Source organism: Mugil cephalus, chromosome 19, assembly GCF_022458985.1.
Source record: "Mugil cephalus isolate CIBA_MC_2020 chromosome 19, CIBA_Mcephalus_1.1, whole genome shotgun sequence".
Taxonomy (NCBI): domain Eukaryota; kingdom Metazoa; phylum Chordata; class Actinopteri; order Mugiliformes; family Mugilidae; genus Mugil; species Mugil cephalus.
In genome coordinates, this window is record NC_061788.1 from 19,752,729 (window position 1) to 19,772,669 (window position 19,941).

A 19,941-nucleotide genomic window follows, 5' to 3' on the forward strand; every position below is an offset into this window, starting at 1 on the left:
CAAGGGATCACCAAGTCCAGGCAAGAAATCAGATAGACGATCTGAGACTAAAAAGTGTCTCAGCCTTAACTGTCACAGACGAGCTTTTTTTTCAAGTGTGCAGCGCCTGGCACAGTAGGAGGGAGGAAAGGAGAGAGAGAGAGAGAGAGAGAGAGAGAGAGAGGGGGGGGGGAGCTGGGGGGTGGCGTTGGGTCTGAAGGAGGAGGGGGGTTGGTCCGGGAGAGCAGCATGGTAGTAGGAGCAAGAGCGCCGCTGACTTGGTTTGCTACCCCCAGATTCACAACACCGCCTCCCGTGCGCTCTCGGTTACGTGGCGGAACAGCTCGTCAGGGGACGTTCAACCCAGAGATCTTGTGCGTTTACGCGCGGCGGTGAGGTTTGTTTTCTGCTGGACCAGCAGCGCTCGGGCAGCCGGCGGAGGCGGTTTGAGTCCTCTCGATGATCCACGGCGAACCGGAGGAGGACAGACCTCGAGCTGAACGGGGACTGCGCTGCTGCTCAGGAGCACTTCTTCTCTGATTTTCGCGTCTTTCCTTTGCACACGAAACGTCGCCTCCTGTTAGTAAATTTCACCGCGAGTTGGAGAAAGTGCTCGCGGAGCGGAGCTGAGTCGGAGGAAAATTGTCCGTGGCCGAATCAGAATTTTGTTTGATTTCGCGACTTTTAGCGTTTTTAAAATATTGTTTTCATTTGACCAAGTTACTCGTTTAATGTAGAGAAGTCTGCCAAACACAGACTGGATTCAGACTCGCTATTTTTTTAAAAAAAGAAAGAGAAAGACACTCAAGCTTAAATGTTGTTAAACACCGAGGAAGGAGCCACATCTGTTCGGGAATAAAAAGCCTGAGCTGGACTGAGATCCCTTCTCATCACCCTTCACTATATTCATCATTTTTTTTTTTTTTTTATTTTTTTTTTTTTTTTTTCATATAAATAAAAAAGGACTTAAGGACGATTTTGTTTCATCGGAGTTCCAGAGCAAACATGCCGCAGGTGGAAATGATCCTCTTCCTCATCCTCATCATTGGGGTGTGCGTGTACGGCCAGGACCCAGCGTCCAAGGTGGTGTCCGACCGCTACGCCGTCTTCTGGAACCGCACCAACCCGAGGTGAGTGAACCCGCGTGCCCGCTACCGCGCAGAGACTCGCCCGCTGAAGAGCCGATACTAACACCGTCGACTTTGCCCGATTGCAGCTGCACTCTGCGACCACTTTACGGCAATTTAGTCGCTGATTGACTGCATGTGTAGTCTAATCAGAACACCCCGAGCTTTATGTGTGGCACCACACGTGTTTAAAATCAAGATAGCCCCGCTTAGGAAGCACAGCAGCTCAGATCATGAGGTAATATTTACGTTCTGTTGCCACCATCATTAAAGCAGACTCGTGGTTGACTAAATTAATGTTTACGTTTCGCTCATAACTACAACCTTGTACTTATTGATGGAGAGTTGTGATGACTGCAGTTTAAGCTTCCTCCTAATCAGCTGTGCGTAATCCTCACTTCACATGCTCCTTGCTATTACGCACCATTACGCGCTATTACACATTAATGCTCAGTGTTTGTTTTTACATCCAGGTTGTATTCAAGTGTCATACAGAGGCGCTGGTAGGAGTGTACCAGGCTGAGTTGAGGCTGTTGCTTTAACTGAATCACCACTTTTCTGACAGCGATTAGAAAAGGCAGAGTAGTGTCTGTGCCATGGCAGGTTGGTAGATATTTCAAGTCAGTGCGTGGTCTGTGTGGTTGATTATTGATCTGTCACAGTAATACACCGATTGGCTCTGAACGCGCTGCTTAAGTGTCATTTGTTGCATAGCTTAACTGAAAAGCTGCAGTGCACAAATGTGTTTTCCTGCCAAAACTCCTGGGTGATGGTGCACAGATACTCCTAGTTCTGTTACTAATGTGACATCTCTCCGTCTAAATGTCCTGGTGTGTGTCAGGGCACCTCCCTTGGTGACTCAGTGCGTCTCTCTTGGCACCTGAGCACATACTGTTATAATGAGTGTCTGTCACTTTGTTTCAGCTGAGCAGAAATACTTTGTCCTCACTTGTGTGTCAGCAGCCTGGAGTTTCGGCATGAGTCAAAAAACACAAAACAAATTTCACATGAGCATTCGCTCAGGCACAAGGAACTGGTTTGTTGGGCTTTGCAGTCAAAACACATATCGAGGCTGCTGTTTGGCTTTGAACACATTTTGCCTCGGGGTCAGTTTAACCGACAATATGTTAATGATATAAATGCAAACGCGGTGGTGGTGACATGAAAGGCAGCGGATGCAGATCCTGCTCCGCTAACAGATAGATATGTGAGTCTGATAACAGCTCTCTGTCCTGCTCACAGGCTGTAGGTTGTTGTTTTTTTCTTCTTCCCCTCTTGGCATTCAAGCAGTTCCCAAGTCTGGTTTCTTGGTTTCCATGTTCCCTCGTCCAAGTGTCTCCTCCACCCTCTCTGCCCCTCTCCCGGCCCACGCTGGGGCAAACAATAAGGGGGTACACAGGGGTATTTCAACAGCGGCCAAGGCACAGCGTGGCGCCCGGTCTTGTGAGAGATCCACACATGCTGAGGTCACACACTTGGTAGTAACCAGGCAAGCCGTGGGTTAAGCAGCACAGAGGGGACCGTTGTCAGGGTCAAAACCGGGGCAGTACCGCTGGCCGTGGGGGCCCGATGACGGCCCCGGCACGGCACCCTGCCTCGGCTTTGTCTCGACAGAATGGAGGCTAAATAAATGAGTAACTCTAAATGACTGTCTCCTTTTCTCATTCATGACTTTAATCTAAACCTGACCCAGGCTGTATAATGTAAAAGAGGGAAGAGGGCCGTGTTTGAAGCCCGGGGGCCCCCTGACCCGCGGCAGAACCTAACAGTATTCCATACAAGCTCACGGGCTCTGAATCCCCGCTGTTTAATGTAACCATACTCAGTATTGGAGCCCTGGGAACCTGCTGCGGTACAGTCCCAACTTCCAGATGAGCTCTCTTACCCCCCTCTTCTGCCGTCTCTGCTGCATATTTGACCAAAGTGGGGAAAAATGGCATCGGGAGCAGCAGTCCATACTCAGCCATTCATGAAATCCCCTACAGGAGCCCTGGAATTGGAATGGGAAGTGAGTCGTGAAAAATGGAAATGTGTTGACATTTTGATGATTTTCTATTGTTTCAAAGGTGCTGAAAGGAGCCCCCTTTTTTTTGCAATTTAGATAAAGGTGTTTGTGGTGCTTTGATCTCAAGGAAGCATCTTTCTGCGCTGATGCTTGATGCTGATTAGGCTCAGATGAGCAGGACCTGGAGCAATGCAGGAGGGATTTACAGCCGCGAGGATGGTTCAGCTTTTCCTGGAGTTTGAAAGGCTTCCACGGTGACAGCGAGCAGCTACGCTTGTATAAGCCACGTAATGAAATTAAAAGGAACTCCAGCAGCAGGGAGCCGTGTTAGAAAGGCATTGATATGAAGATTCATAGTTATTTTTGTTCGTGCCAAATCCCCCCCCAAATAACTGAAAAGACCTCAAATAATTGTGGCATTTTGGTATATATCAGTCAACAGTCATTTCCTCGGCGTAGAGGCTGCAGTAAAATCATTTGTGTTTTGCTCAGTGAGTTTACTCACAGTGTGTCTATTAATCTGTGGGTGTCGCGCACGCATGTGTGTAAGCTGTTCACATAAGCTGGGATGTGTCTGGGAAATTCAGGGAATGCTCCTAATTTGGATATAAAAAGCCATAAAAGCCAGAATTTAACTAAAAAAAGATTGTGCATAAAATACGTAGAAAACTGTTTCGTGACGTATCCGAGTGCTGTGAACGCAGCACTCTGTGACAAGGCTTCTATTTTCAGCACTTTTTTTTTTTTGACACACCGTACTTTGCAAATAGAAGTTAATTCATATGGATGTAGTAGTATTAATCGTAACTTTTAAAATTTTAAAGATATGTAGGAAGCCGCCCGAGACACTCGTGTGTTCCCCGTCTGCTCAACAGTTCAGCCTCCTCCTTTATGAGAAATGGCAGTAAATTTTGCACTTATCCTATTTATATTAATTCACATCGTTATTCACAGTTACAGCTGAAGACTAGATGGAATATTTTAGCACCAGAACCTTTTATTATACAGTCACGAACATTTATATTCATAGACATGATGGCTTTTGAGAAATTTATGACCGAGAAAGCCAAAAACAAAGTTTAGTTGTACACTAATTTGTGACTTGACAAGACTTTATGAATAAAATTAACTACGAGATGACGTCTAATTTAAAATTTTTACTAAAGACATATTTATTAACCATTAGTTAACACTAGTTGCTACTCATAAACCTTGTAAAACGTGTCCTTTTATGTTATAAACACTACATTATAAATGTAGTGTTAACATGTGACATGTTAACCTTTGATAAAGTCTTTAGTTATGACTTCTCAAAGTATGTCTTAAATAAAATGATTAAAACAAGTGTTAAAAAGTGTGGGCTCTATGAAGGAATATCAGCGACAGCTCCTGAAGCCTGTCTCTGATATAGGCTCCGTAAGAGAGCGGCACCAAGGGATCACCAAGCCCAGGCAAGAAATCAGAACCCGGAAAACAAAAGCCGTGGCAATTTGCGGTGGAAAAGCTCATGTAAGAAAAATGAGCCACAGATGTTGCTTGTCAGCTTCGCCGGCTGTGTCAGTAACCAAATGATGGAATAAAGTGTAAGAGTCGAGTATTTACTGCTGCTCTGACAAGGAGCTATTAGTGAATTCCCCGCTCACCAGCTATTTAGCTGCTTCATTAAAGCCCACCCGGGTCCATATGGTCCGCACGCAGGCACTGCCTTTGCCCAAGGTGTTTATTTGTTGCTGATAGGTGGGATCAGCGAAGAATCAGGACCGGGTTCCGTCCCTAATCTCCCAAGCTGTTTGTGTCTCAGACGCCATGGAAACTGATACCCCTCGTCATCAAAGAGCCTCATTGGGTGGGACTAACGACCTGACAGCTGGGGAGAGAGGGATTCCAGCATTCAGGGAGAGCACTGTCACCCCAGGGGCTTCCTTTAATCCCAGATAAACCCATCCAAAGCTTTCTACAGCAGATGCAACATATTTCCCCATAAGACAATCAAAGAATCTTTGCAGTGGCTTGTTTTCATGTTCAGTACTCGCTTACAAGACCTCTGATGATCCACATACTGTTTGTCCTTTTCACTGCACTATGGATGCTTAGCTACGGTTGTTGTTCTGTGGAGGTAATAAGCTCAGGAAACTCCTCGTTCACGTTTCTCCTCATAGCAGAATGACCTCCGCTATTTGCTTTTCTTGCACTGCTCTCTTTTTAATCTCCACTTAAAGAACAATGTTCAATTTTTCTCTCGGTGGCGAGCCGATGTTGTGATAGTTTCCCAGTGGCATTGTGAGTTGCCCCATTTGCATTGTTCCCAGTGTTTACCCTCGCTTTCCCCTCTCAGGCTTTTCCCCGGCTCCCTGCCGCTCGGTTCCGCTTGGATTAAAAACGGACACAAAAAGGCAACCACGTCCAAATATTGACTGGGTCTCAGGACCGCAGCCCTCTCCCAGTGCCGGCGCAGACCGCCTGAAAGGCCGCTATTGTTCTGCTCACACTCAGCGGCCCATAGCCAGCTTTTAGGTATGCAGAGGCAGACTGGGAGAACGGGGAGATGGGAGAGGTGGTAGTTGAGAGCGTGCATATGTTATCTGAGGTGGGGCGAGAGAAAGGTGGGGGTTCTATTAGGAGGGATGACACATTTGTGGGGGTGAGTGAAACTTCCTCACAAGAGGCCAGAGGCTACAACAAGGGAAGAGTGTCCGGGCCTCGGAGTCCCAGGGTGGGGTCAGAACCTGAGTTTCCACCCTGAGGAAGTGTTGATCTCAAAAAGCATCAAAGGGATCTGAGTAATGTGATTTCCTGCACCAGGGGCTCCAGAAACTAGCAATAAAATGGGCATGGTGGCCTTCTTATCCGAGGTTTACCTTCCGTTTTATTACAAAGTCACAGCTCTTCCGTCTCCTCCGATGGTATGAAAGTGCGTCACATCTCAGAAAGGGAAATCTCCCATATTCAGTTTCTCAGATCATGTCAGTTTCCGACCAGTCTGCGTGCTTTAATCAGTCATACCTTACACAATGTAGTCAAGAATGCTGAACCTACAGGTTCACAGCCGTGAGATTCATTCTTGTTCTGGAATCGGTGAATAGATGTCCAGTGGAGACGCCCGTCATTCCTCATGCTCTGTACGACTCTGCCTGCGGAGAGAAGCTGCCCCAGCCCTCCCTCTACGCTCTGACTAATAAGACCAGGGCCTCAGGCTGCTAGGGCGTGATTGACAGAAACTACCGACTTGGAGGCGACTAATAAGCGTGGCGGGTTTATTGGTTTACGGCAGTATTTGTCTCAAGTTGTTGTGAAGGTTACAGTAAATTACAGGAAGACATCTGTGCAAGCTTCATTTTCCATCACTACAATCTCCATCTTTTAATGTAATACCAAAAGTTTCTTTTTAAAAAAAAAAAAAAAAAATTTTAAAAAGTTTGTTGTTTTCAGGAATTTTTCAGGAATCAGCGAGAAACTCAAGAGGAACAATCTGGTCAGGTCTCTAGGCCTACTTGCTAAAACATTGGTCAAGAACAGAGTGCTTTGAAATAAAATCTTAAATCCCAGATCTGGCCTAATTTTCTATACAAATTTTCCAGAGAAACAAAACAAAATAAGCCAAACAATTCACAATAATTCCGCAAAATGTCTCTGGAATGTTACATCGACTTGTTTCAAGATTTGTTTGGAACCGCTAGTGTTGTTAAAACTGAGAACAAAGCAGAAAAGAATCGTTAAAAATGTCTCGTTTTAAGTGTTTATATGTGTAGGATTAGAAATCGGGAGAAATGAAAATGCATGTCTTGCAAAACACATCAAGAGAATATCAACATATTTCAAAGATGTTTAGAACGAGAAACCGCATCATCTAAAGTGAAAGAAGAATGAGATCTTACACAAATTTAGAGATTTTTTCTAGAACTCATTATCTGGACAGTAGACAGAATTAGAAAGGTCACTGCAGGACCAGCATCCCTTATTGTTCAACGTTAATCAATTGTCTGGAATTGATTTATTGTGTTAGGAAAACTGATGCTTAAATGTAGGAAAGGGAGTAGGCTGACAAACCGTTTTGTTGAAGAAATCCAAATTTATTTATGACCCTGGGACCAGATAAGATCCATTGTGTCTGCGTCCGACCCTACGTGACATTGGCCCCATCGCGTTTGATATGCGCAACAGTCGGTGTGTTAGTGTGAGACTCTTCAGGCCTAATCTGGCACAGTCTCACTCCGCTGCACAGGTTCACTTTTCTGCCGTTTTAATCTTGGTGGGGCTTCTTTTTTTTTTTTTTTTTTTTTTTGTGTGTGCACGCTCTTTAAATGTGAGTGGTGAAATGGCATCCCCTGTGTCTTTGTAGGCACCGGTGAGGGTATTAGCAGAGAGGCTCTAAGGGGCTTAAGAGGTCAGCCTTCCCTTTGTGTGGAGACACAAAACACTTCCTGTGGGACCCTTCACCCCTCTCTGTTCTTCCCTCAGAAAGCCAGGCCCTGCCTGACCATTCACATTAATCAGCCTTAGCTCCTAATGACTGCAGTAAAGCTTCTAAAAAGTGCTTCCAAAAAGGTCCTAAAGAGCCACTAAGCTGCTAACAGACTGGGCACGGCTGCTGCTGTTTGCAGGGCAGCGCTAAGTATGAGAGATAGCCGAGTGGGTGCTCTGCATCTGTTTATGTTCACAAACTCAAGGAAGACGAAAGTGTTTATCGAGATCTGCTTTAAAAGTTTCAGGCACAACAATTCAAAGTAAAACCTTTAAAAAAAAATAAAAACTGTTCTATGTGTGTTGTTAAACCCAATTTCTTTGTGCAGGAGCATGACTTGAACTCATTTCCAAAACCAGTCAACTTGTTTCATGCATTTTCTCCGATCGTGACACGTTTGTCTTGGTTCTCGTGCAACATTTGAACTCACTCTGTTCTGGTTCTTAGCAGAACGTTCTCGATTTGTGCTGGGGAGGGTTGCATTTACGTGATTTAACTGGTTTATCGGTTCCCTTCGTGCTTTTGTTCGGAGTTACGAGCAAAATTACAGAAAGCTCATTTTAATCAGTCCTTCAAGGTGGAGATGATGCAGATGATGAGCTGAGGACTGACTGGAAGCTGGCGGACGACAGAATCACATGTAGCAGTTAATTTAACAGGGAATCATCAGTCTTTTGCAGTAATCGTTGAGCTTCTAATGACTTGAGCTAAAATGAAAAGTTAGACTTGTTTGCTTTGATGTCATTGTTTTTTTTTATTACGTGACTAGAATATTCTGACAGGAAAGGCTTTGCTGTCTCCTCTTGTTTAAGACAAATGAAGGATAGGGGAAAAACTGGCACAGCAGTAGGTACAAATCATACACACTTACAGCTGAACTGTAAATTGGCCAGAGACGTATGCTTGATAAAAAGCAAATGTGATCATACTGACAGCGGAGGCCAAACCTCCAAGTAACTGTTTCTGGAACTGTATTTGGGTCAGCACGGCTTTGGAGGGAGGCCCGAAAGTAGAAGTATGCGTACCTTCTCTTTGGGACTGATTTTAAATGGCTGCTGACTTTTCGCTTTTTGTGTATCTTGGAAGAAATTAGGCGAAGCTGATGTGTGAGCGTGTTACTTTTCCAGTCAGTTTTGTGATTCATGCGTGATTCAGAGTGATGAAGCCGTGTGAGCTTCACGTACGATGGCCCTTCTCTTTTTCATTTAGCCGCGGAGACAATCCAAAACATCGCTTGCGAAGGAAAATATGCCTTTGTGCGAGACGCTGCTGTTGCTGTCTAATTGCTTTTGTTTCTCTGGTTTAGATGTAATCACTCGGGTATGAGGTTTTATCTGATGATGGTCTGAAGCTGTGATTTTCGGACCACAACAGAGAAGGCCCTTTTCTTTTGTTCGGCTGTTTTCAGACCCCCGCGGTGTAAAAAAAACACTGACGGGACAAATGTGATTTATCTGCATGTGAGGAGCAGTTGTTGTTTCATGAACTTGGTGTGACTTTGCGGGACCTTTCGTGTGGCTCTTGGGCCTGTTGAAACTCAAAGTGTTTCCTCCTGCTGGATTTCAGCACACTCGGTGCTTTGGGACCCATGAAATATTAAAAAAGCTGTTTGTGATCTCACGATAGAGCCTGGACAAACCTTCACACGCAACCAAGAGAAATCCAGGTCAGGACCGCCATGACTTTAATAGAGGGGTCGACATGATGTCGGCTTTTCTTTCAGGTTGTGTTTTTTTTCACAAATCCTTTCCTGGCCTGCGTTACTTTAGTGATGAATGACTGTGATTAAATTGTTTTTGGTATTTTATCATCGCGCGAGCTGACTTAGTTGCAGGGTCATTAATTGAAATCTCAGACTGCCAAGATCTGTACACTTTCCATAAACGTGGCTGACTTCTGCTCTACGCCTTTTTTCTCTGTGGTGTGCGACGCAGCGGGAGCACCAGGCAGCCATTTTCCAAATTTGACTCCATTTTGTTTCAGGGAGTAAAAGTAGGTTACGAATCCCGGGAAGTCACGTGAGCAGTTTCTGATCTTTCCTCATCCAACACTGAGCTACTACGGGAAAAAAAAAAAAAATCCCCTTCTCGTGGAGCCTTTTGTATCTGTCACTGGGTCCTTAAAATCTGATTTTCCTGAACGTGCAAAAAAAGAAATCTGCCAGCGAACTTAAAATATATATTTCAATCTGTAATGAATTCAGATCAGTTACATGGAAGTCTGTATTATTTTCTTTTTTTTTATTCTAATGCAAAAAAACATACGTAACTTATGTAGTCTTTTGATTCAGGCTTCAGACTTGTGCGCTTTTTGCTCTGACGCTTTTTTTTCTTAAAATTTGAGATCATTTTGAGTATTTACCAGTAATTCATAGACGGTAAATATCTGACAAATGGAGAATTTTGTATATTGATCATGCTATATCGGAAGTTCCTTAAATTTAGAATTTTAAATCCGATTTAAAGCGGATCACTCAGCATGAAGGGCTCATGGAGGCAGAATTTGGATCCAATCAAAGAGGAGCGCTGGGAAAAATTAGAAACGAACAAAAGCTCAGTCGGGGTCGAAGGCACAGCGACCTGAAAAACAGTTTACGACCTTTTTGACCTTTCCGACTCACGTCAAGAATATGACGCCACCGGGAAATTGAAAATAAAAAAGTAATTTTTCTTAACAGGTTAGACTAAACTTCCTAAAAAAGAGTCCCGTACGAAACCGGCTGTATAATCGAGGGCCCATTCTGCACATGGCTTATGCTTCAATCCATGAAGCTAAAGTAAAGATTTACCACTGCTGAATATCTTGTTTACAGTGAAGCCTGTAAACCTGTTTGATTGACCCACTAACACACCACAGCACTGATGCGTTTGTTTTATGCGCAGCCCCGTCGGTGTGCGCCACCGCTGCGGCCCTGCGTGGGGCTGGTACCTTTGGCGCACGTATCACTGGTCGCAGGCAGCGTGGTGGGAACACGCGGGCAGAAGCTGCTCGCTCTCGCGCTGATGATCCCCTTTTATGTCTTGGCTCCATCAGGGCCCTGAGTTATTCTAGTGCATAATTGATGGAGGAGTTAGAATAGCAGAAGTAATGCGATGAGAGGGTGCAGCCAAGCGGAGCGAGGGATCGCGTGCGTGGGGCTGCAAACATTGCAGGGGACGAGAGGAGGGCATCTGGCGTAACAGGTCCCTGCGCTGATTCGACTCAGAATATGTCACCGCCTCAGCCAATCGCAGCCCTCCTCTTCCCTGCCAATGAGATCTCTCCCCTTGAGCAGAGTACTACGTTCCCATGAATCAGACAGAACTAATATTAGTGCCTTGGCCACCTGCTATCGCCTTCTTATGTGTAGTATTAAATCTTCAGGTTCTGATGTTTGGCTAAAACAAAAAGCATTTTAGTGGTGGTTACAAGTCTAAGGAATGCTGTAACTCACTTTTGGGTATCGCCGGCCTCAGGAGGCTGTCTTTGTCCCCGTCGTGCATTCCTCTCCTGGCTCCGGTATCAGCGGGGACAGGGTGGATATCACACCTATACGAGCACCTACAAAGAGAAACTAATGGCCCAACAAGAACGTATTGTCCGTTGAACAAAAGGGACAAAGTCAGAGATAACCTAGCCCGCCTGACTTCAAAGAGATCGACGAACTCTGAGGGGGAATGAGATAATAAAATAAAAAAATAAAGCCCTGCCTCACCTAAAGTTTCACTGTGGGCTGTCGTAAAGTTTTTTAACCGAAAAGAAAAGTAAAATAAAATACAAAAAAAATAAAAGAGAAAGAAGAATGAGGAGAAAAATGACGAACGACACATTCGAATTCCAAACATGATCAGGAGTTAATGCTTATGAATCACCAGAAGTCTCATTTTACTGGACGGATCAGTTTTCAGTAATAACGTTTTTTAAATTTTTTTTATGATAGAATGTATGATAAAGAGCAGCGCAGACAAAAAATAAATCTGGTGTGTTGAGATAATTTAACGGATTTTCAGTGTAAAAGCTCACTTAATTTAAGAATTATTCTAAAATCTAAGGAATAGTGGAAATAACCCTTAGAAAATGCTTACTTTGTACTTCCTGACGAGGAGTGCGGTATCTACAATGAAGTGAAGTGGAAAATATGGAGCCTGCGCGGTTTAATCACCGCATTCAAGCCAAGGATTTTCTAAAAGAACGGTCTTTACAGAACTTGTTTCTGTCATCTTATCTTCTAATAAACAGACCACATGACTGCTACACACAGTGTTTTTTGTTTATCAATTAGTTTCATACTCTGTGTATTAATGTGCAGAATCAGTCACAGCTAATGGGAATTTATTGCAATTTCACAGGCGGAGAAAGTGTTCTTTCAATTACCCAGCAGCCAGCATGAAATAATGAAAACAGTAAGTTGTGTGCCGTTCCGCGCGGTTCTGCAGACAGTAGCCGGTGTCTGAAGTCGGCTCTGAAACGCAGACCTGTCCACCGGAGCACTTAGAGGCCACTGGACCGGGAGTGTGCCTATTAAGATCATAAAACCCAAGTCATAAAGATGTTTTATTTGTTTCCTGAGTGTGCCGGCTGCTTAGGTTTCCATCAGAAGTCTTTATGGCTCACTGCTCATATTTCTGTCTCTGGATGGAGGTGACTATTAAGTTTTAGTGGAATTTTTTAAGTATCAAAAGCCTGGTCACCAAAAGTTCACTAATTGTTTTTTTTTTTCTTTTTTTTTTTTTTTTCCCACTTGCAGCGGTGATGCTTTAAAAATAATGTATTTGTCAGTGATTGTGATATTCTTTTTTTATAGCGGACATATCCGCAAGAAAAAAATTAAATTTTAATTAGATGAATTCCATTTATAGCTATAGAAATAGTTAAGATCATTTATACGAACTAGATCTACCAAGATCAGACTTTTTTTTTTAAATCAGTAATGATTTTTGAATCTGCTTCAACTTCGGCATTTTACTATCATCATGTATAGATTATGCCTTTTACAGTTAATTGTTTATTTCCATTCATTATAACTGAAATACATTTTTAGATCATGCGTTTAGAAAAAAAAATACTAAATTGTAAATTTTAATTACAAAAATTATTTAAAACTATTTTTATATCGTACAATTTTTTGCATAAACTTAGGTTTAGGTTAAAATTTTGTTCAGAATCAAAACACACGATATGCGCAATTTATATATTTTAAAACGAACGATACCGAATACAAATAAGCATATACTAATTATATGTATGCAATAAGTATCTTGTAAAATTTTGCTTTATGTGATTGTGTACTTTTCTTCAACTTTTCTGGTGTGTAATGACTTAACTACACACTGACCTCAACCTGAAGTGAACTGAATCTTGAATATTATGTTAAAAATATACAGGTTTGATCAGTTCAGTAGCTTTTTTTTTTATAATAAAAGAAAAGTAAATAAAAAAGAAATAAATAAACAATAAAATAAAATATTGGTATTTCTTTTTTTATCATCAGTTTAATGTATGTAACCCTAGTTTACTATATTAATCTGATACTTTTTATGGTTTTATGATGGTTATTTGCTTACAATCATGGGATAAAAAAAAATAAATCTTTGAATATTTTCGAAGGGCAGCCATTTGCAGATCTGGACTCAGCCGTCATGGAGCCATGTGGCACTGACGCTGGTGCTTTGCGTCGTTTCCCCTCAGCTTCACGTATTTGAGTCTGTCTGACTACGGGGCTGGAATTAAGGCTGAAGAAATTGATTGAAAAGACCTGGTTTGTTGAAGTCCTGTGACTGTTCCTTTGGGTCACGTGGTCTCCCCAGAAGTAGCGCTGTGGAGGTCTAGACACGCAATACACAGGGGGGTTAGAGAAACATGCCGGCTAAGACGTCACACGCATTTACCATCCACCACCGAGCCACTCCTGTATGGAGGCAGGCCCGTTCTAAATTTTGCCCAGCAACCCAGCAGTGTAGTGGGAGATGTGGTGCAGCGCCACTGTTTGACACACATACCGACTTTTCCATTGAGAAAACGTATTTTTAGGATTATTTTTTCCAACCGTAGCAAAAAGATTTAAGGCTCTGCATCGGTAAAAAGTTTAATTTGAGATTGCTAAAATAGTTTTATAGATTATTTCTGGGGGCAGCTCTTAAGGCTAAAGCACCAGCTGACAGGTCTCGGAAATATCATTTGCTAATATCACTTCTTAGACATTTGCAGCCAATTTATTTTTTTTAAAATTAGGTTACAAATCCTCCATGATACAGTGAAAATAGATAAATATGCAAATTTGATCCAAGGACTCCCCCCTCCTCCTAAATACCACACCCCCACCATGAAGAAAAAAAAAAAAAAAAAAACGGGGGTGTGTTCCCTCACAAAGTGACCAATCAGGATTAGCTCATAGCCCCTCGACAGCCAATGAGCCGTGGAGCAGCTTCAGTTTCATTGGTCCGTGGAGCACCGATAACCAAAACTGTGCCAGATACACCAGGGTAGAAATAACCCAGAATTACTGTTGCCTGAAGGGAGCAAAGCTCCTAATGCTGCATGCTGTAGTCATGCTGCAGCAGCCTGCTCAATACTAGGGGACGCAAACGGAAATGCCAACAACTATCTGGTCTGTTTGGACTGTGGCAAAGAGACACGTAGGCAAACATGCACGGTTGTAGTATCCATGACAGTATAAGCTAAAAGTAAGTGAAAAATCAGCTTGTTTAAAGTGGAAAGATACCGCATTATGCCAGTATATAGCCACAAGAAGCCTTCCTTCTAGAATTATAAATGTATAACATCTGCATACGGGCTCTGTAAAGCCACTCTCAGATTTGCTATAGAAACACAAAACTCCCCGAACTGTAGCCTTCCAAGGCCAAAATGTATCACTCTTAAGATTGTGTCAGCGTTCCAATATTTAGTTTCAAAACCTGATCTAGCAGCAGTTTTTCAAAGGTCACCCGCATTGGTGTGAATGCATTTGTGATGGTCGCCATGGATTCCTCAGATAAGTGGTAATTTTCAGAACAACTGAAGTCAAAACAGGTAAACAACGGGTGGGGGTGGATAGAGTGGATAATAGCAGTGCATGTGAATCTGTTCAGTTTGCTTTACTACGTCGTAACTCGCATCGCAAAATCAACCCCAAATGTGGTGCAGTTCAATCGACCACCTAATATTTGTGTTAATACAGCATCACAATTGCAACAGCTGGCACTGTTAAATGATCGCCATTGTAAGCCCGTAAAAAGGTTTTAACCATCCCCTAAATTTGTAAAAAAAAAAAACATTAATTCATACCAAAATTTCTTAATAACGTATAGCAATAGTTATATGAAAAAAATATATGTACTTTAAATTACAGTGTGGTGATTGTTAAACCAGAATTTGTTAATATGGCTACGAACATTTGATACGAGGGGGGAAATTTTGGACCTAATCAAAACGTATTTTGTCAAATCCGAAAATGAAATTTTACAGGCTTGAGTGTTATAACTTTAAAAATATAATGAATTATCTATAAAAGCCAGAAATAGTTCGGGTTTTCAGCGCGTTCGGGGAAGCTGGGCTGCTGAGGGGACATGAGCCGCGTGCGTCCGTCCAGCTAACCCTGGCGTCCAGATGTTTGTTAACCAGCTGCTGCTGCTGCTGCTCCGCTATCAGATGTGAGGAGGGCGATTAGAACTGCTCAGACTTCACAGCTTTGTTCTTCCCCTAAAAAAAAGAAAAAAGAAAAAAAAATTAAAAAAAGAAAAATCACCTTTAGCCCTGACTGCTTAACTGGTTCCTCATCTTACAGCCAGCTATGAGCTCGAGTCACTTCCCCCATGTGTGCGCCACAGACCCGGTCACACTGCAAGCTGGGGTTACTGTAAACTCTATTATCCACTTGTTCATGAACATTGAGCTTGATCAGCCTCCGAACACAGATTTTCAAGGCTTATTTAAAACGCGGACCAGTTCTGTCCTGAGAGTGGATCTACTTTTGAGCAAATTTGCGCCGGGGAAAAAAAAGAAAAGGCACAGATGAAAGTCAGCACGTCGGTGGCCTTAATTTGGTGGCGTGCTCCGCGGGTGCAGACACGCGCTTAATCTGCTGTGGAAAATGAGTCTGCGGAGTTTGGTGGAGACGCGCACGGGCCACGCGGAAAACGCACCAAGCTGCAGACTAGTGCGCAGGGTGTTATATGTTTATCCTGTGAGGCAGTTGTTTGATCATAATTTGTGATTAATCAGCCATGAGAGCTTTTGAATTAAGAGCAGCTTTTCATGTCAGAGTGACTGCAGCCTAATCCGTCTGGCCTTCCCTAAATACCTTACAGTTTGGCACAGTGGCCGACACAAAGCGAGGCGGCTGGGTGCTGCCACTGGTTCGTGTGGAGCGTCTTCGAGCTAAAATGGCAGGTTTTAGTCCCAGTTATTCCTTGAGCGCGATACATTATTTCTGCCTTACCGATTAAATGCGTAATTTTGGGGGGAATCCCCCCCCCCCCCCCCCCCCCCCCCTCCACAGCATCTGCCTTCTCATTCAGAGAGTTTAATTTCTATATAATCTGCTAAGTATTTTTGTAAGACAGGAAACTGTAAAGGAAATTATTCTAAGAAGTGGCCATGTCTGCGGACAGTGGAAGTAACAAGAATGTGTACTAACAACAGGGAAGCAGACAGAGAGACAGGCAGCGGCAGATTTCCAGTGTCACCCTTTTAGCTTTTACTTTAAAAACTGGCATTAATACAAGGAAGAGGTATCAGGAAACATGGCTTATTAATACCAGGTGACCAGAATTTGGTGGTATCACTGAACTGTAACATAATGCTTGGCGCTGTCTTTCCGTCTGTGTCTCTGATTCCTGCTGGAATGATGGATATAAGGAAGAGGGACAGTTTGCCTTATTGTGGTTAATGGCATTTTATTGAATCAGAAAACCTAACATGTGGCTGTGTGGATATATACTGTATCATGCAGGGTTAAAACCGGGTCTCTGAAAATTTGCAAAAACCCTTCTGTCCAAAGATCTTAAATCTCCTTTGTCTGGTGGAGTGTCAGGTCCACCACCCGTTCTCGCTTGCGCTCTACGCGGCTGCCATGAAGTTGCAGGTTCACCACAGCAAGTCTCAGACGCTGCTATGAGGTGTAGACTTTGCGCATACATCTGAGAAGAACAATTTCCTTCCAACCAGCTAGCATCATCGTACCCATTAAAACGCTTAAAATGCATCCGACTCACCCTGCGTGGCATGCCCTGGGCACACCGTTCCCTCCCCACAAATGTTTCTCCTACTGCCCCTTTGTTCCGCCTCAGAATGGAGTTGACGCGTGTGAAACCGAACGTGATACCAGGGGCCTGAGAGTTCATTATTTGCCGCTGTTCTCACGGGGCGAGTGAAAAATCACTCCTTTGTGCCAAGGAAGAAAGAGCCTTCCTCTGACCTCATGGTTGCACAGTGTAATGTCAAAGGGCCCAGAGGTTTGTGCGGTGTAGCCACACCCACTCTGTTGTGGAGCCGCCGTGGAATCCAACCAGGGTCCCTCGTTCCTGAGAGAGGGAGAGAGAGAGAGAGCGGTGCAGAAAAATTGCCTCTTGTAAACAAATGTTTGGATCCCACATCGTATACCACACTAATTGGACCTTGGCTGCTTGAAGCATTCTTTTTTTTATACTTCCAAATCCAAATAGTGCATTTTCTACATTCTCTGTAGACTGTCCACTTCAGACCACACTCACTCTCCAATTAAGCTCTCTCTTTTAACATGATGAGGACATTTCTTTTCCACCGTCTCTCTGATGTAGCGCTGCCGTGCAGCACCAGAAAAGTCGCCCTTGTAGTTTTCTTGACCTCCGCTCGTCTTCCAGAGAGTTGACCGACATACGACACATTCTGTCTTGGTCGAAGTGGTCGTTCACAAACCAACCATTAGAGTAGGTAGTGACTCTGAAGAGCCTCTAGCGTTTTAGGTGTTAATTCAGGCTTTGCGAGGGTATATATGAACTGCTTCCTCAAAAGTTTTGGTTAAAAAAAAAGTTTCCTTTATTCTAGCCCAAATAGCCGACATATGTCTTGTTTTATTCTTGAAATATGAGATTTTATTTTGCTTGTATTAGTCCCATAAAGACTTTCAGTGGTCAGCAATCAACTAAAATGCCTGTGGTTTTTACGACGTTCCCCATTACGATCTTCTTTCAACAGTGTGATATTAAGTTTGAGAAAATTATTAAAACAGACATTTTTTTCATATATCAGCAGCTTGTTCTTTTTTCTTTTTTTCTTGTTTCCAATGTGCTTTATATGTTTTTTTCCTTAGTAATAAACCAAATGACCTGATATGATCCAGCTGCTAACCGTGCTTACCCGTCTTATTGCCGTTTCTGAAAACCTCTTGGACCACAGTACATTTTCTTTCACGTTTTCATACGCAAGACTTTTAAATCTCCATAATAGATACCAAATAGATACCATCCTTTTTTCCCAATTCTTTAAACTTCCTTTTCTGTTCCTTCTCAAGATGCGGAGCCTGATTTTTATTGGTGCACCTAATGAAAGAGCACTTTTAGGTCTCCATAAAATGGCTTGAACATACGAGAGATTTTTGACGCATCCCACCTGCAGTCCTATTCTATTTTTTTAAACATCCTTTCACCCACACTTCTCAAAATCCTTGAAACAACAAGTTACACACACAGCCTCCTTTGTGGCTCTGTACTATATTGACAATAGAATGGATATCAATGGCAAAATCAAGTCGCAAAGATGGAGGCGCTTCTGCAGCAGCTGCTAAAGCCTTTGCTCAACCTGGATTACTGGCAGCGGTGATGTTTTCATAACCCATCCTTGTAACTGCGTGATATATGATAGTCTTCTTTAATCACTTGTAATTATGACACAACTCAACCAACCCGCCGCTCTCATGAGGTTGATTTTGGACGCAGCTTCGCCGTTCCATCCAGCTCCTCTGTCTTTCCGTCGTCTCCCTCCTTCCCCCAGATAGCGCCGTCTTGTTAGCCAGGAATGTGGAAATGGCACATTGCTGCTAAACTCAACCTTCATGGGAAAAAACGCCGCTTCTTCTGTGGAGGAAGAACTGTTAATGGATTAAGTGGCTGCCGTTTCCCAGCCGGGGGGGCCAAGCCTCGATCGTACCCCAGTTTATTCAGTCTAGATGTCCCCCCCACCCCCACCATCTGCGCCGCAAGGCTAATAGGCATGGCTAGCGTAGCACAGCTTTAGGCCCTGGTCCTCCGCCATGAACTTGGCTTTCCTGCCCCTCTTCACCCCATTCATGTCAGCAGGCCCTGGCATTCTTGTTGAGCTTTTTAAGTGTGTTCACTTTGGACGGCGATGAAAGGAGTCGGGGGAACACGGGATCTTAAATCACTTAATGAGGGGAGACAGGCAACGCTTTTGTCCAGCTTGTTCTGGAGCTGCGTCCAGCCAAAGTTCTCTAACGGGCTCTGACACTTTGCTCTGCAGCAGACATGAGTGTGTGTGTGTGTGTGTGTGTGTGTGTGTGTGTGTGTGTGTGTGTGTGTGTGTGTGTTGGTGCATCGCCAGCATTGCTTCAGCTCGCCTGGCTTCGACGTCTGTACTATTTTTCGTTCTGCATCTCAGCATTTATTCGCCGATTCCTCACCGGCTCGGCATGTCTATTGGGTGTATTTTGCGTCTTCGGGGCAGCGGGAAGCATATTTGTGTGCGCGGCCAGGGTTAAGCGACGAGGACGGGGTCGCTCCCTGCGGGTGTTTGGCCTTGGCCTGCGCTTCGCTTGTGCTGACTGCGCCGGAGCATGAAGGGAAAACCCAGAGAAGGAAAGAAATAAACAAGTGGCAGCAGAGTCTCACATGTTTGTGTTTGGTCATTACATCGGCCTTCAACTTCCCAACACACGCCTCGGTTGATCCAGTGAACTAAACACACAAATATGTTAATGATGGGTGTATAAGGCTGTTAAACTTTTTAATGAGCTCCAAAAGTGCCGCTCTCAGGTTTATTCTTTTCACTTTAGTAAAAAGTAATGTAACCCTCAGTTTATATCATGTGCTAGCAACATAATTTTGTTCGATTCAATTTTATTTATATAGTGTCAATAACAATACAAATTGTCTCAAGATGCTTTACAAAATTCGATCCGAAACCCGGCATGAAACCTCCAAAGCAAGTCTGAAGGCAACGGAGGCAAGAAAAAAACTCCCTCTTAACAGGAAGAAACCTTGAGCAAAACCCAGCTCATATGGAGGGACCATTCTACTTAAGGCTGGGCTAGATCACAACAGAATCTTGGCTCCAACTCAGTTAAGAATGGACAGTATATCTAACAGTACATGTACACATATGCTATATGGGGAACTATTACTATAAATAATATATATATATATATATATATATATATATATACACACAATAATTTG

At 43.5% G+C, this 19,941-nt stretch overlaps 1 protein-coding gene across 1 annotated transcript in view; it reads left to right on the top strand.

The window, feature by feature from the left end:
- Window positions 1–211: 211 nt before the first annotated feature.
- LOC124996469 (ephrin-A5b-like) overlaps window positions 212–19,941 on the top strand; it is a 70,546-nt gene continuing 50,816 nt past the window's right edge. Inside the window, exon 1 of the mRNA XM_047569521.1 lies at window positions 212–1,109. Coding sequence (XP_047425477.1) covers window positions 985–1,109 — 125 coding nt within the window. The 5' untranslated portion in view covers window positions 212–984. The remainder of the gene's footprint in view (window positions 1,110–19,941) is intronic.